Here is a 16,326-nt window from a genome sequence, read left to right on the forward strand (position 1 = left end):
TCCCCGATGCTCATGGGAAGTATTTTTGTACGTTTACTCTGTACCTATACTACCGTTTCGCTCTAAAACTATATCTACTGTTATCATTGTGATACTCGCTACTGCGATCGTCTTTTGAATCGTTAATTGTAATATTACATAATGTGTAATAAGCGGGCGTGTGTTTGGTTATGATACGCTCATGAATTGGCGATAGGAGTCTCCTTGAATTTTGATAATTTTCAAACAGAGACTGTAAATGATTATCAATTGTTATCATTATTTGATTGACTATCCTCTATCATGAGTACTAATTGCTTGATACAAACTTTCTCTATGACGATTGCCAATGTCGTCTGTTTTATTAATTCTAATCTTGCTGTGGTAGAAGGAAATCGTTTCCTTACAAGTCGCGTGCGACTCCTACGGTTTGTCTTATTCTTTTCTTCCATGTCCATTAATTCAATGTATCCACAGTTACATGTGATTTACATTCCTTAGCATTTATACCACGAAACCCGTGGCTACATTTTTTTAATCGATATATGACTCGCCGTTGAATAATCGCATAAACAAATAATACCTATTTATTATAAATGTACATACAACTGTTATTGTAATAAAGAAGAATGTGAGGGAAATATACAATTATGATACTTTGTTCATTGTTCCAATTCCGCTGTGATACAATCACTTTATGGCAAAACTTTTCCGCATTAATATATTTTTTTCCTAAATGTTTATTTTAATAGGGTTTAGTTCTGTGATGCCGATCACGATCAGTTCCAATTTTAGTTAACAACTTATGACTTGAATTTTGCTGTATCGACGATTCCATTTGTCGCCAAATATTGACAGTACCTTTCTCACCAACTGTCACCAAGCTTCCACTCTGCAGAATCGAAAATACGAAGCGATTATTGATCTAAGTTGAAGTAATTTCTTAATTTATACTTTACCTTCTCATGCATCCAGCTGTCCCGTACTATTTGTTTATTCCCTACAATTTCATAATATGTTTCCAAACGATTCTTCTTAATATTCAAGCATTTTAGATTTTCCCTGAAAAAATATAAATGTTATGTCATTATCAATCTGAGAAAAAAAATTGTTTTGAATAATGCATTACACTTATATTGCAAATTAATACCCTTTAACTGTGCTAGAACCCGCTAATACGAATGGTTGTCCAAAAGCATTAGTGGCATGGAATCTTACCAAGTAACAATTATCAGGATCATCATTCTGTAAATAGAATTCTTTAGTTATTTTGTAAGAAAAGCGATAAACAGTGATATAATGATAGAAAAACCATGCATACTTGTGACATGGCTAAATCACTACGCGCAAATGTTGCATATGCACTAGCACCTTCACATTCCCATAACTGTAACGTTTGTGTATGTGTTGTACACCATAGAGAATCATCAGTTAACCAACCCAGTCTATCCTAAAAAAAAAGCAATTTGATTAAAAAAATTCTTTATATATTATAACAGAACTAAGTTGATTATCTTACCACGGATGATTCGGTATTTAAAGAACAAGTTAAAGCCAAATCTTCTGAGGATTGTGTCAGGTCAAATATATTCATCAAACCATCTGTACTACCAGATACCAAAACATTTCGCTTGACAGGATGAAAGGTCAGACAAGTTATATCATCCATATGCGATTCCCAATATCCACCAAGGAGATTGTTTTTATTTTCTAGTTTTGAATTACTTTGTCTTATGTCCCAAAACAGAATAAATGCATCTCCACTCGTGTGCTCTGTCCCACCAACTATGAGCCTTTCATCACAGCTAAGGTCAAAGCTAGCTAAAGGTTTTATTTTGCCATTTTCTGTATTATCTGTAATGTTAAGACTAGTTAAGACATAATTGTTTAAAATATTTATCGATGAAAACTGATGTTTACTATTTTTAGAGCCGACAGTTACCTTTAAATTCTGCCACAACCTTTCCCTTAGCACGCAAATCACACGCTGTAATTAATCCATCGTTAGTTGCGATATATAATACATTTTTAGAAATAGGACTGAACTTAATTCCTACGATGGGTGATTGATTATGGTCTAGCATAATCATTCGGTTCAAAGATTCGCCAACAGAATATATTATGCAAGAGTGATCTGACAATGCTGCTCCAATCCTAAATTCTGGCTCACTATATATATAAACAAACAATAGTTTATGTGACAAAATAAAATTAATATATATAATTTTAGACAATATATGAGATTGCTTTACATTTAGATATGACATTTCATGTATATCAATAAATAAATGCTCTAAACTGACAATAATAAAATTTTGATCTTAACATTAAACAAAAATATTAGTTATAAATGTAACTAAAAATATATATTATTGAATATAAATAATTTAGATTTAAAAAAAACATTTATAGAAAGTATCATACATGCATAAAAATGTCAAACAAAAATTATATTTTATTGTAATCAAATAATTAGAACATATATAGTAGAGCTTCATGTTCAAAGAATACAAATTAGTTTTGTGTCATTGACAAGATTTATTTTAAAAATGGATTACTTTTGATCATACAATAAATACTAATTTTCTTAGATCACATATATATAATACACATATATATAATAATAGAAATATATTTGGGATGTGTGTTTGGGAAATGTGTTATACTTTTGGGCAGATTTGACATTAAATGTTCTAATTAAGTAATTTCTATTTTTGTGACTAACTAACTGACTGAATTAGTGTACACTGTACTTAAAAAAAAAACAGATATAGATATATATGACATTTGGATGAAAACAAAATAGATACAGTGATAAAAAAGATTTGTAAAGAAATATAAAATTTGCCTTTGGGTTCCATAAACAGATAATATGTAGTCATTCTGATTGAGTGACACTCTTTCTTCCAGTGATAGCGACAATTCGACCTTCTTGTTGATCCTATCATTGTCTTGTCGGTATGACTCCGCGTCGTTTTCGACATTTAATTTTTTCAAAGACTCAACTATTCTCGACATAGTTTCTGCATTTCAAATTACAACTGATTCAAAAGAACACAGAAACCAGATAAAACGAAATTTAAGGTTAAATGAGGTTAAATCAAAAACTTATGTTGACACACGTACCTCAAACCATATTTTCTTTTACAATGACTGCGTTCAGCAGAACGTGTATTTTGTAACTGTTGGAAGTTTTCTTCGCGCTGATTGGGTTATGCATTTAGATCAAGAAAAATGATTCAATCTCAGCAGAAAATCATAAAACGGTTGCAAAACTGTTATGTTCTACTGCAGCCAATGATTACGTTCGGCAGATTTAATTAAAATCACTAGGATTACATTTTAAAACTTCCTCCCTGAGGAAAAATTTTACTCGAAATATATAGTACACGTAACGTATACTATAGCATATAGAGTAAAATCTTCCTCGGAGAGAAAGTTTTGGAACGTAGATTTCTAAAATACCGTGAATTCGCATCCATTTTGATGCAAAATGCGGCCTTTTTAAATTTATACATATTTATAATATATATTTGCATATGCGTACTTTATTTGATAAAATAAAGCTGTTAAGTATACAAATGCTTTTTAATTGTAACTAATTTATTTATAATCAAAAAAATATGTGTGAATGCTTAATTTAATTTAATATTAAATTTATTATTTAATTTAATACGGGTTTATAGAAGTTTAGTGCATGAAAGTGCAGAAAGAGACATATAAGTACAATTTTAAAGATGAACCACCAACTATCATGCTTGAAATTGTATGTATTAAGGCATTATAACATAAATATTCGCATCCGCCAGTTCTTTTCTCACTCTTTTGCTCTTTTCCTCAATCTTTTGCTCTCTCTCTCTCTCTCTCTCTCTCTCTCTCTCTCTCTCTCTCTCTCTCTTTCCGCCGGTAAATAAGGCTGTGGTCAAAGTCTCGCTACAAATGCTTCGTTGCGTTTGATGGACCAATTGGAAGAAAAAATTTTACAAAACTGACCAGTTAAAAAAGAGTTTGTAGTATCGCGTTGATCGTAACTTAAGTGATTCCGCACAATAAAAGAAATAGGGAACAGAGAACAGAGAATAAAAATTTCAACCTATCAGAAACTGATGTGTATTCCATAACATACATGATTTCTGATAGGTTGAAATTCTTCTATTCTTTTATTGTACGGAGTTCCTAAGACTGTGATCAAAGTTCTTTCGTTACAAATGCTTTGAAGCGTTTGATGGACCAATTAGAAGAAAGAATTTTACAAATTGACTTATTAAAAAACACTTTAAAGCGTTTGTAACATCACATTGACCATAACCTAAAGCCTTGTGTCCACGATGGTAGAAATCGGTCCAAGAGCTCGGATGAAGAAAGAATTAACCAATCGCAATAATCATGTGCTCAAATTGTTCACATGTAATTTGTTAATTTTTTACTCTATCCGAGATCTCAGATCAATTTCTAACATCATGGACATCAGGCTTAAGAAAATTAAAGAGAGAACTAAGAGAAGGAACTAAAAATGGCGGATGCGAATATCTATATTAGTGCTCTACTATGTGTACTTCGGCCATTTTGACGCGACATTTCTGAAATCAATTGCGGTACTTAAATAATCTAATGACTTTAGATTCAACTGTTGCGGAGCGGATCCGTGAATACTCGCTGCTATTGGTATATTTTTCTAGATTCATTCAACAGTTGAGCGCTCGTTGTTGTATTCTTTTAGATTACCCAATCAGCATTTTTGATCTGGAAGAATACATCAATAGCAACGAGCGCTCACTCAACTACGCTGAACGCAGCCATTGGGTGCATTCAGAAGTTAGAATAATAACCACTCATTGAGTGATCAATGAGTTCTTTCGTTTGATTGATCTATATTTTAGGATCTAATGGAATGTGCCAATCAGATGAACGCGACTACATCCTTAGCCAGCCAGATAAAATTATCATATATATTTAATTAAAAAGTCATTAAAGCCAATTAAAAAGTCATATATACCAGTTATAGGCCCGTACATGATAGAAGAATATAAGATATTTCATTCCTAAGGATGCAGTAGTCCAAAATGGCGGCTGCTCCTAAATCAATCAAAAATTTGTTCAAAATTGTAAAAAAACAACATGGCTGCTACCATAGTTGCTATTTAGGTTAGAAGTGATCAAGAAACAAAATATAATTAAACAATGATAACAGTTAGAGCACATATGTACAACAATAATAACATTTTAACAGTGATAATAACAGCATGTTATAATAAATAATTAATTGATCTTAAATATCAAATTACATTTATTAACGTTATTACATTAATGTCATTTATTTTATTAACATTATTTCATTTCATTATTTTATTCATCTACGAGCTTTTATATTTTTTCAAATTTAATTTTGTTTTTACAATTGTTACGTATGTATTTTTACCAACTGCATTTGAATTTAGCGCTAAATTTTAGATATATTTCTGATTGGTTGTTCTACTTTTCTTTCATTATACGCAATGAAATACCTTATATTCTTCTACTATGGGCTGCTAAAGCCAGTTCTACAATCAATCTGAAGCTTGCATTTTGAAATCAACACTTTATATTGACTGTCGCAACAAACTTGCGATCGACTTGCAACTAATGTAGAATCGGCTTAATTTACGTTACTATAGAATTTCAACGATAAAGGCTGGACTTCAGGAAGAAGTTACACCTAAATGACTAAATTATAGATTACGTTACATATATTATAGCAAAAATGCACCTTAGAGTTATCTAGGCGTAATTCTTGAACACAGCCCTGTGGTCAAAGTCTCGCTACAAATGCTTTAAAGCGTTTTGATGGATCAATAGAAGAAAGAATTTTACAAATTGACCAATTAAAACACGCTTCAAAACGTTTGCAGCATCACGTTGATCGTATCCAAAAAAGCGCGCTTTTATCTCTGAAATTCTATAGTATGCGTCACGTAAATTATAGAATGTTAGCGCGCTTTTTTTCATCGCTGTAAACGCGTTCTGAATACGGGCCCATGAGTAGACCAACGATGACCGATCATAACCTTCTGTGCCCACCATGCTGCATGCCTTTCTCCGCTCTCGCGCAACATGGCGACCGGCAAAGGACTTGCCGTGATTTTTCATCCGAAGACCATTAATCTGATTGGAAATAATAAGCTGAACAAATTCTCGCGCGGCGTTTTGTGGCAATGCAGTACGTGTCAGCGGCACGTGATGACTGTCGCATCGGCTGTCGGTGGCTGGAATCGTGAAAAAAGTAATTTGCACATATGCTCGAGTCCTTCTGGATTACATCATTATCTTATTTTTTGATGAAACTATTTCCGGCGCTTTCATTTGTGTATCGATGACCTCCCCACTCGTTACATCGACATTTTCATTCTAGATCATTCAAGTTTTCGTTATGCGTTTCTTGTCGCACGACACGTGCGTGTTTGAAACATTTTCTACTGCTTGATCACGCGCGCGCGCGCGCGCACGAGCGTGTATGATGTGTGTGTGTCTATACATATATACAATATATACTATCAATATATACTATCTAGTAAGTAAGAACCCTATTAGAACATTCCAACAACATCACAGCATTGTTGCAATGTTGCTGAAATATTTCAAGATGTTTCTTGCTTACTGGAGAGTCTGTTCTAGAAAGTCCAAGTTATTTTTCTTTCGATTGTCATTACCTAGACAAATATCTATGCTAATGTCAACTTTTATATAATGAAGAACCTAATTTACTCTATATTTTTAAATATTTAGACAATTCAAATCTATATTTTTCTTTATATGCAAGCAATGAAAAGCCTTCAGATTTATTGATATCTCAACAAATTAACTAAATCTATTTCAGACATAGGAAGAATAGTGCAGCCACATAGAGCCATACATCTAACAAATAGATTGTTAAAACGTAACTATTATGAAATCCTGGGTGTTTCCAAGAATGCCTCAGCAAAAGACATAAAAAAGGCATATTATCAGCTTGCTAAAAAATATCATCCTGACACAAATAAAAGAGATCCAGATGCCAATCAAAAATTTCAAGAAGTTTCTGAAGCATATGAAGTATTAAGCGATGATACTAAGAGAAAAGAATATGATACATGGGGAGCAACCTCAGAGCAAATGGGTATGGGAATGGGTCAGAGTCAGAAGTCCAAGAGTTACAATCAGCATTGGCAGTACAGATCTACCATTAATGCCGAGGAATTGTTTAGAAAAATATTTGGCGATGCTGGATTCCAAAGTGGAGCTTTCAATGATTTTGAAGACTTTTCAGAATCAAAATATGGTTTTGGAGCAGCTCAAGAGGTGATCAAATGTGACTTTATATTTCCTGATTATTGCAATATATAAATAATACTTCTCTTATTACAGGTGATAATGAATTTAACCTTTTCCCAAGCTGCTAGAGGTGTGAATAAGGATATTAATGTGAATGTAATAGACACTTGTCCGAAATGTGGTGGTTCACGTTGTGAACTAGGAACTAAACCGGTAAGATGCCAGTATTGCAATGGTACTGGAATGGAAACAATAAGCACTGGTCCTTTTGTAATGAGTTCGACTTGTCGATACTGTCAAGGCACGAAGATGCACATCAAGTTCCCTTGCACAGAATGTAACGCAAAAGGACAAACGGTACATATCTATTTCTTGATTTTATCCATATATCGCTTGATTATCTATCTCGTCTATCATTATTATATTAATTAGTATGTTTTGATTGCATTTTTATAGGTACAACGTAAGAAAATAACAGTGCCAGTTCCAGCTGGAGTAGAGGATGGTCAAACGATTCGTATGGCAATAGGCAAGAAAGAGATATTTGTAACATTCCGTGTGGAGAAATCTCGATATTTTCGCCGTGACGGGCCCGACGTGCACACTGATGCCGAAGTCTCACTAGCACAGGCAGTGCTAGGTGGTACAATACGAGTGGAGGGAGTGTACGAAGATCAGACTATACAAATAATGCCAGGTACATCGTCCCACACGCGAATCCGTTTAAACAGCAAGGGATTGAAAAAGGTCGATGGGCTGGGTTACGGTGATCATTACGTAAACATAAAGATTATTGTGCCGAAACAATTGACGGATAAGCAGCGAGCGTTACTTCAAGCGTTCGCCGAACTTGAGACCAATACTCCCGGCAGTATACATGGTGTAACATATAAAACAGATGGTAAGAATAAATGATAAAATCTAAATTATTTTTAATGTATTTCAAGTATTCTATAGACATGAATATTTGTACTTGTAACGTCGAATATTTAATGCTACTGCAAAATATTGCACTAGCGTACCTTTATTAGATTATGTATCGCTTGAGTTTTCCCCTGTGTACCTGCTATTACTAATTAAATAAAATCATATTAAAATATTACAAATGCGTTTCATTGACGTTTTTCGAAATGAAATGAAAAAATTCTCGTACAAAATTTTTGCGATAACAGAAATTTGCGTGAAATGTTAATATGTAACTAATTCAATGTAAGATACATATTTTTAAATAAAGTCTTTTTCCTTAGTAGCTTCAATATTTTTTCTAGGCATGGCAAATCCAAAGGTGCAAACTCAAGCGAAACAAGAAGTCCAAAATGATCAAAATGACGGTCTACTTACAAAAATTAAAAAAGCTATATTTGGATAAAGAATACATTGTAAGTAGAACTAGGCAGAATATAATTTTATATCTGTGATATATTTATTGTGATATATTTATTGTGATATATACAAGTCTATAATTATAACTTGGATACACTCTATAATTATAACTTGGATAAATCTCAATATTTTTTTCCACATATAATGGGATTGTAAATTCATTACAATTTTCTAATTGTGTGTTGTTTCTGACCCAATTCCAAAACATTTTCGAGAAATAGATTCTTTGTAGTTTTAATCGATTATTTTGATAAAAATATCATGCGATGAGAATTATTTACTGTAATTTTTACGTTACTACTATAAAATATCCATAAAACCAATTATTAAACTTGTATAGCCTGATAAATTTTATGAGTTTTAATTTCATATATAATATATATCGTAACAAAAGATTATTTTTAAAAAATGCCGATACATTTTATTCGCAGGTACGAAAGAGTGTTATTCAGGTCCATTGCACTTGGTGGAATCTATACGAATAGCACTAGGAAATACATCTAACTTAGGAAATCACGACAACCAGTCTTCATCTTCTGAGTCCGAAAATCCAGGAGATAAACTTCTTAATAATAAGTCCGTACATACCAAAGATACGTCGGACGTCGATAGCAAAAATGATACTAACACTGGAATGCAACGACAAAAAATGCCCCAGTAATCAAGGGCTTTAAAACAATCTGTAGAGAACTAGAGAATGCTGCTCGCGTCGTTACTGATAAATAAATTCTAATTCGCACTAGCATCATCATGAAAGTTTTTGGTCCTGAAATTATTACACTTATTAGTAAACTTTCGATCAAGTTGTACAAGTATGTGAATTGTTACGAGTAAATAATGCCAGTCTGATGTCGCTTAGGTAACATATAGCAGCTGTACAGTCGTATCATAGCGTACAAGAGTTTGTCTTTATTACGCATCTTATTTAAATAAAATATACATGAAGCTAGATATAACCATTATTTGTCATCTTAATCAAGATGTATATAAAATAAATTTTCTGCAACATGTATCCTTTTGCATATACATGAAAAATGAATTCACATTCTCTTGTGCAGGTTCTTTGATCTGTTTTTCTTTTACACACATACACACATGCATACACATACACGTTACGTTAAAACGTTACGTTAAATAAATATTGAATGTAAATTGTAAACAAAAAAATGTGGTTATAAAAATAGCCTATCTAGTTTAACTATGTAACTTACGCGTTTTATTTTGCGAAATAAAAATTATACATTTAAAACATACATATTTACATGATTTTTTTTTAAATTGTGTTAAAAATAATTACAAATAATTTATAAGTCAAGAATAAGTTGTAACTATAAACTATAAAATCTTTTAGAATGCTTAAGAATCATCTGTGTATACACGCAATTCATCATTATTGCGTTTATCATATATTCTAATACAATCACAATCATTATTTGTTAACAAAGTTGATAAAAAATAAATATGATAAATGCAATAAATGAATTGCGTATATATACAGATGGTTCTTAAGTATTCTAAAAGATTTTAAAGAGTGATACTTTTCATTAAGTGCACACAATATTACATTCTTGATATTCAATGTTAAAAAAAATGACAACAGATACGATTATCGTGTTACATTGTATTTAAGACAAAAATTTCATATAACTTTATATCTAAAACGATTTAAAAAATATAGGGTATCAAATTTGAAGGAAAAATTTCATTTTTTCACAAATTTCGAAAACCACTCGGAATATTTTTATATCCTTGAAATACACATAAAGTTTTAATCATCATCAAAATGATCTGGAGGATTAAAAAATTTTTTTTCTTTTAATACTTTATATCTTTGAAATTACATCGTCTTATATGATCATATAGTTTTTATCTTGAATTAAAATGTGAAGAAGATGATAAGTAAATTAAACATATTAATCTTTCGTCAATAGGCCATACTTGAGTCCAATGTTTGTAAGACTTTGCGTTGCTGATACTCTTAATATAGCTACCATTATCGCCGCGATAGTAACAGCGCCTTCTAAATACAGACCGTACAGTATTCGTACGTAACCGACGATAGTAGAGAGACCGCCTGCCGCAGTGAAGTCTAACGGAAACAGCAGACTCGCCGCGATCGGTCTCGATCGCGCTATGCCGAAGCATAGTACCCCCAAAACATAGTATATGACTACAATAAAAATAAAGTATAAACGAGGATAGCAATAATTATAGTCGAAACAAATTTTTATAGAGATTCGTGATAAAAATTTTACCTGTGCCAACAAATGACAATATTTGGATCCATTTCGGCATGTGTTTGGAATAACTCGATTCTTCACTGTTGAGTTGCACACCTTGTCTGGTAAGCGCATACTTTTGTAAGCGAAAAGCCACCATGAGACCGAAATTCAATATAAGAAGGAAATGGGCAGGAATACCGATAGCGGCGAAAATCACTCCTACTGTGCGGCCAGCGGTTGTTCGCGGAACAGGTGCCCCAAAACCTGTAAAATTGAAAAAATATTTAAGAGAAAATAAAACACAATATAATTTTAAGAATGAAAAGATTTACATATAATTATCTAAGAATTAATTCTAAATTAATTAAATATTAGTCCAAATTAATTAACATACCTAAAGTGGTAATTAACGATATGGCGAATAATACACAACCGGGAAATGTCCACAGCTGTCCGCTATTACCACCCTCGCCATAGCCGGAACTAACAGCAATCAAGAGGAGTTGTTCATGTTTGATAACATATTGCTGGACTTTATCGCTCCATAATGGCTCCATATCCTGATCCTGTTCCGTCCGCAATTGCCGCAACTCTGTCGCCAAGCCAACTGCTAAATCCTTCTGCATGTTCTTCAGCGACACGACCTGTTCGCGCTCACGAGGTCCTTCCGTGGCGCAAAACGCCGCCGCACCTGCTACCATCCATATCACAAGTAACCAAAGAAGACCTACGATAGATTATAAATTAATTAAATTACTTCAAATGATAAATTCTTAAGCGGTATGTAAAAATTTAAATTTATAGTTCGTACCCAATTGCGATAACAACAATCGTCCCAAAAATCTCAGATATTTTCTAAATCTCGAGACCTTCGAAGAATTTCCATTATCCTCTTCGATATCTCTGAGAGATGGCAGAATCCTTAATCGTAGAGGTAAACCTTCTATGGTCTGGACAGTTACGGACTTTGTCCATTTTGTCCGTATTATACCGTTTTTTAAATGAGGTGAAATCTCGGAAGATATTGTAGTAGGTGTATCCGTAATATCTATTTTTAATCACATTTATAGCAACGAGCAAAAACTCATAATGATATATAAGGCATTTTTTATAGTTTTATATATAGTATTCAAAGAAATATCGAAACTTTTTTTAAAGTTTGAAGTATCACACAATATATTTTAAGTTAAATAATAATTGTTTTTTAATTACGAAAGAAAATATTAATTCGAATTTTCTAGTTTACGATAATAGCTTTGTATTAGCAAATGCTGTAATCGATTTTGTGTGAAACTTTTGTTAGTAATAATTTAAGTAAGTATGCTGCAAAAGTACATACTATCTCCTCCTGCGTATCTAACTACTATGTTGTGATATAACGTGTACGTGATATAACGAATATACTTTTTTTTTCAATATCTTTACAAATTGTTTATGACATGAATATTATAATAGATATTCATCACTTGAAAATATTTCTTGCAAGTTATTTATAAAATATAATATATTTACATTTTTCTTGCATTATTACTTCAATTTTTAATATTTCATTTCTATTGTATTAAGTACAAAGATTTCTACCAATTAAAATGCATGGTTTTAAAAAATTGAAATAACATTTACCGATGCCGCAAACGACGTCGTCATCGTCCTCTTCATATTTTTTCACGCGATGCTCCATCATCCTCTTGCAAAGTTCAGAAATGCGACGAGGTGCAGCATCCTTGACGAGGACCGCGGTCTTGATTCGTGGATGGACTAAGTTCCTGCAGACGCGACGTCGCTTCCTGGTGCCCGAGGGGGATCGCAAAGGTACGGCATATCGTTCGTGCACGGATGCAGCAACGAATGCCGGAACACGTGGTAGCGTCGCGACGCTTGGAACGTCACTGAAAGTCGGTGTCGCGACACCTCCAATAGTCGGTGGTTGCGGAAAAAGGGGTACATCCATCGGCTAAGGTCAAAATGAGCCACACTATAGCCATTGTAAACTCTACAATCGCGTTTAACGATCTCTCGGTCGCGATTATACAATCATACATATTTCATACAACATCGAGAAGAAGGCTACACACCTTCGCTTTAATATGTATATATTGACTTTCCGAGAGATTTCTCTTAATTATAAATAACGAGTACTTATTGAATTGATTCATCCCGCAAAACAGCAAGTTTTCTTTCAGTATTTCGAAATTTTTACGCTCTACTGAATTCTTTATTTGAGTGTAGGCTTTGAACTCAATAATTTTACGCGAAACGAATTTATGTTATGTTATGTTATGATCTTATATTTTCATCTTGTGTACGACAACGATATTTATATTACATGTTTATTTTCAATCAGTCAAAGTGTGCCAGATATCAATCATCATACAGGTACTTATAGATATTAGTATTTCATTTGCGGATAAATGCGACTATCTTGATGAAATTTTCCCTCGTAACAATTTTAATTTACGTATTCCTTGTGGAGTTTTTTGCTTATTTATAAGCATGTACATAAGAGTTGGATCGATGAGAGGTTTGCATTTTATAGAAACATGCTTTATGTTCCATTAATAATACTGCTACGCTGTTGAATATATAATATACTAAATTATGATGGCAATGTTTAACTTGATAATCTACACGTGTGTCATCGTACATTTCACAGCTATAACTCACGAATCATCTCTGCATTATTGATATATTTCTTAATTATGTATTCATAAACATATATTTGTCTAACCAACGGCAACATTATATATAGTAATCGGATGGATAAAGTACAGAAAAAAAAGAGAAATAAGCAGAGTTACAAACATAGCGACGATTCGATGTCTCAGAGACTTTCGAAACTACTGACTTCATGCATTCTGTGAAGCGAAATCTTCGTGCATTCGACGCGTTGCACCGAACCGGAAGAAATATGATGTATGTATACATATATCTCTTCTGCAAACCAAAATTAGCTAACGCGGCCTTGGAATCAATGACGGCAATCTTAAGCGATTCTCGTATCGCCTTTCTGTCTATAACTAATTGCACACGTGTCCTATCTTTGATTAGACATGCTCTTACGATGGATCCTGCGTGATCGCGTGCGTAGTAAAACTTGCCCCCGTTCGATATTCGTGGTTCGCAACCACGATAGGGTTGTTATAATACATCATGCGATATGCCAATTTATAGTCGACTCCAATAATACACGACAATCAGCTGTAGCTCGGATTAATTAAAAATCATAATAAATATATGGGTAACACGTTTTATAAATTTATTTCACTCTTCCGATACAATTTTTATGCTCATCTCACAAACATCATTTACTTACAACATATATCTTCCAAATAAGCTAGTAAACGCTCTCTTATTGAATTATCAATCATTTGACCTTGTTGACCATCTGTACATTGTCCAATGCTTGATTGAATATTCTATTGTATAATCATGCGATGATCTTATATATATATGTAGATTCGAATTTCCGATATACATATAAAAATTGTTTTTTATGTTAAAAGAAGGGAAATAGAAAAAAATAAAATATGTTCTATTATAGTGGAAATAAAGAATCATTATAAAATCATTAAGTTACGAGAAGACAAAATCTAGGTTGAAATCTTACGTATTATATAATGGCGCCATTCTTTCTGCTCCGCTTGCAATTACGACTCTACATCTCGTGTGTGTTGTATCCTCACAATTCGCCAACGCGTTTGCGCGGTATCGATCCCCGATACCTCGCAGTCTGCTGCATCTCCTCGACAAACGGCATGTCGTGCCAGTTTGATAGCGGATGTTCCTCGGAGGACCCGCCATTTGCATTTGTAATATGGAACATCGTTCCACCGTTCTCGATCGACGAGGAGATCGGGGAATAACCAAGGTGCGTTTAGACAGGCTGATCATTGCTAACTTGTCAATTTTAACTTCACTTGCTAAATGCCTATTAACTCTTCAAAATTGCTCCATGTTGCTAAAAATATGACAATAACTGAATGCCAATACAATAGAATGAATGAGCCTTTTTAGCCTTGCGCTGCAAGTGTCTTCCTTAAATTCTGGAAAGATAAATTTCAGATTTATCAAATAATATCAACTTGAATTAGGTTGCAGAAGAATTAATGATTGATTGCCTCGTGCGTTTTAATCTTTGACTATTTATAGACTATTTATAGATGAAGTAGACAGAAAGATTACTTTTGCATCAAGTTAATTAGATTCTGAATGTATTCTCTCTCTCTCTTTCTCTCTCTTTCTCTCTCTCTCAGAGAAAGCGATGCGCAGCCTCGCTCGCAAGCTACTAGTATGGCCCACGACGTTGGTGCTGTCTCTCCTGGTCTTCCGTCTGTTATTCGGCCGAGATTTTCGATTGCCAACGACGACGCTCGTTTTTCGCGATGACGGTGATATCTCCACGTTGGATAACAACCATATAAATTCGCAGCAGGACGTTGGTCCACCAGGACCACTCGTCTATGCAGCGGGCATGTACATGGCAGGTCAGCGACCTCGCAATGAAAGTGCCTGCAGATGGTACCATGGCTTGCCGGATGTCTTCTCTTATCCATCATCCAGACTCACGTGGAGCTTCGAAATCGGCGAGAAGAGTCCCTACAGGTAGAGATCAATCGTCTACTGTCATCTACAAAAGATCATCGTTGTTTTTCTTCTTATATTTAATTCGGCTTACAACTAAAAGACTGACATTGAAATAAAACTATCAACCGGAAAGTGGTACTCAACATAAAAAAACGGAGCACGGAGAAAAAAGTTTGCTGGCACAGCATACTTTATGCTGTCGTAGCAGATTTTCTTAATCGTCATATTAACAGAAAGATTATTGTTTTAGGCGCGCCTGATTGCACCAACATTGCTTTGATTTAAGCGAGGTGAAACTCTCTCTATCTCTTCCTCTCTTTTGGCTTTACAGAGAGAAAATGAAGCCTATTCTACAATGTATTTTTTGTTTCATGTTTTTTGCTATTTTTTACATCTTATCTTTTTGCTTCTTATCAGGTTTTTTTATTTTATGTCGCCCGAGATAAAACTTAACGAACTTCAAAAGAAACAAAAAAATAGAGACACAATTGTCGATAAAACGATTGCAAAAGAGAAAAAAGCAAAAGATAAAAGACTTGAAAGTTTTAAACTTCGTTTAAAATTAAAGAGTAACATTGGTGCAACTGGAAGGAGGGGGGTGGGCTTACTGATCTAATTTGATAAATAATTTTCTTGAATATTTGCTGCAATACGTACCCCCGAGGGAGCATCCCCTCAGACCCCCCCGGAGGTGGCCGGACCTCCGAGGGAACTTAATATTTTATCTCAAATTAAATTTATTCTAGCTGATCATTCATATCTCTACAAACAAATTTATGCAGCAATATCCTTCTATTTTAATAATAAAATTAGTTAAACATTGGACAATATATATAGTATAGTATATATATATATATCCTATAGTATATAT

The 16,326-nt window shown here is 33.6% G+C and overlaps 4 protein-coding genes across 5 annotated transcripts in view; 2 read left to right on the forward strand and 2 right to left on the reverse strand.

Annotated features, from left to right (window-relative positions):
• Positions 1-540: 540 nt before the first annotated feature.
• LOC108691357 (WD repeat-containing protein 89) lies at positions 541-3,111 on the reverse strand. Its single transcript, XM_018199059.1, has 7 exons — positions 2,828-3,111; positions 1,922-2,148; positions 1,499-1,833; positions 1,301-1,429; positions 1,130-1,224; positions 939-1,041; positions 541-871 (listed from the first exon to the last, which is right to left on the reverse strand). The coding sequence occupies exons 1-7, from the start codon at positions 2,995-2,997 to the stop codon at positions 725-727; spliced, it is 1,206 nt and encodes a 401-aa protein (XP_018054548.1). The 5' UTR covers positions 2,998-3,111; the 3' UTR covers positions 541-724.
• Positions 3,112-6,045: 2,934 nt separating this feature from the next.
• Positions 6,046-9,159, forward strand: LOC108691347 (protein tumorous imaginal discs, mitochondrial-like). Its single transcript, XM_018199045.1, has 6 exons — positions 6,046-6,238; positions 6,833-7,293; positions 7,360-7,623; positions 7,723-8,167; positions 8,535-8,645; positions 9,081-9,159. The coding sequence occupies exons 1-5, from the start codon at positions 6,070-6,072 to the stop codon at positions 8,633-8,635; spliced, it is 1,440 nt and encodes a 479-aa protein (XP_018054534.1). The 5' UTR covers positions 6,046-6,069; the 3' UTR covers positions 8,636-8,645; positions 9,081-9,159.
• A 1,317-nt stretch (positions 9,160-10,476) lies between these two features.
• Positions 10,477-14,544, reverse strand: LOC108691386 (potassium channel subfamily K member 10-like). Of its 2 annotated transcripts, none has more exons than XM_018199113.1 (6): positions 13,674-14,102; positions 12,495-12,825; positions 11,683-11,919; positions 11,266-11,598; positions 10,905-11,135; positions 10,477-10,819 (listed from the first exon to the last, which is right to left on the reverse strand). In XM_018199113.1, exons 1-6 carry the CDS (start codon positions 13,794-13,796, stop codon positions 10,563-10,565), a joined length of 1,512 nt encoding a protein of 503 aa, XP_018054602.1. In that variant the 5' UTR covers positions 13,797-14,102; the 3' UTR covers positions 10,477-10,562. The 2 variants fall into 2 exon arrangements, with proteins under 2 accessions (XP_018054602.1, XP_018054603.1); XM_018199114.1 differs by lacking the exon at positions 13,674-14,102 and adding an exon at positions 14,479-14,544 and having other exon boundaries at positions 10,563-10,819.
• LOC108691387 (beta-1,4-glucuronyltransferase 1-like) overlaps positions 14,506-16,326 on the forward strand; it is a 5,927-nt gene continuing 4,106 nt past the window's right edge. Inside the window, exons 1-2 of the mRNA XM_018199115.1 lie at positions 14,506-14,739; positions 15,125-15,473. Of these exons, the coding sequence (XP_018054604.1) occupies positions 15,133-15,473 (341 nt within the window). The 5' untranslated portion in view covers positions 14,506-14,739; positions 15,125-15,132. The remainder of the gene's footprint in view (positions 14,740-15,124; positions 15,474-16,326) is intronic.

Source organism: Atta colombica, unplaced genomic scaffold, assembly GCF_001594045.1.
Source record: "Atta colombica isolate Treedump-2 unplaced genomic scaffold, Acol1.0 scaffold46, whole genome shotgun sequence".
NCBI classification, from domain to species: Eukaryota; Metazoa; Arthropoda; class Insecta; order Hymenoptera; family Formicidae; genus Atta; species Atta colombica.

Coding starts and splice junctions, on each gene's coding strand:
- LOC108691357 (XM_018199059.1), bottom strand. CDS start 2,997: ATGTCGAGAATAGTTGAGTCTTTGAAAAAATTAAATGTCGAAAACGAC. Junction 1,225..1,300: donor GTGATTTAGCCATGTCACAA/GTATGCATGGTT, acceptor TTCTATTTACAG/AATGATGATCCTGATAATTG. Junction 872..938: donor ACAGCTGGATGCATGAGAAG/GTAAAGTATAAA, acceptor TCGATTCTGCAG/AGTGGAAGCTTGGTGACAGT.
- LOC108691347 (XM_018199045.1), top strand. CDS start 6,070: ATGGCGACCGGCAAAGGACTTGCCGTGATTTTTCATCCGAAGACCATT. Junction 7,294..7,359: donor GTTTTGGAGCAGCTCAAGAG/GTGATCAAATGT, acceptor CTCTTATTACAG/GTGATAATGAATTTAACCTT. Junction 7,624..7,722: donor GTAACGCAAAAGGACAAACG/GTACATATCTAT, acceptor GCATTTTTATAG/GTACAACGTAAGAAAATAAC.
- LOC108691386 (XM_018199113.1), bottom strand. CDS start 13,796: ATGTATACATACATCATATTTCTTCCGGTTCGGTGCAACGCGTCGAAT. Junction 12,826..13,673: donor AGACATCGAATCGTCGCTAT/GTTTGTAACTCT, acceptor TTTTGACCTTAG/CCGATGGATGTACCCCTTTT. Junction 10,820..10,904: donor ATTGTCATTTGTTGGCACAG/GTAAAATTTTTA, acceptor TTTTTATTGTAG/TCATATACTATGTTTTGGGG.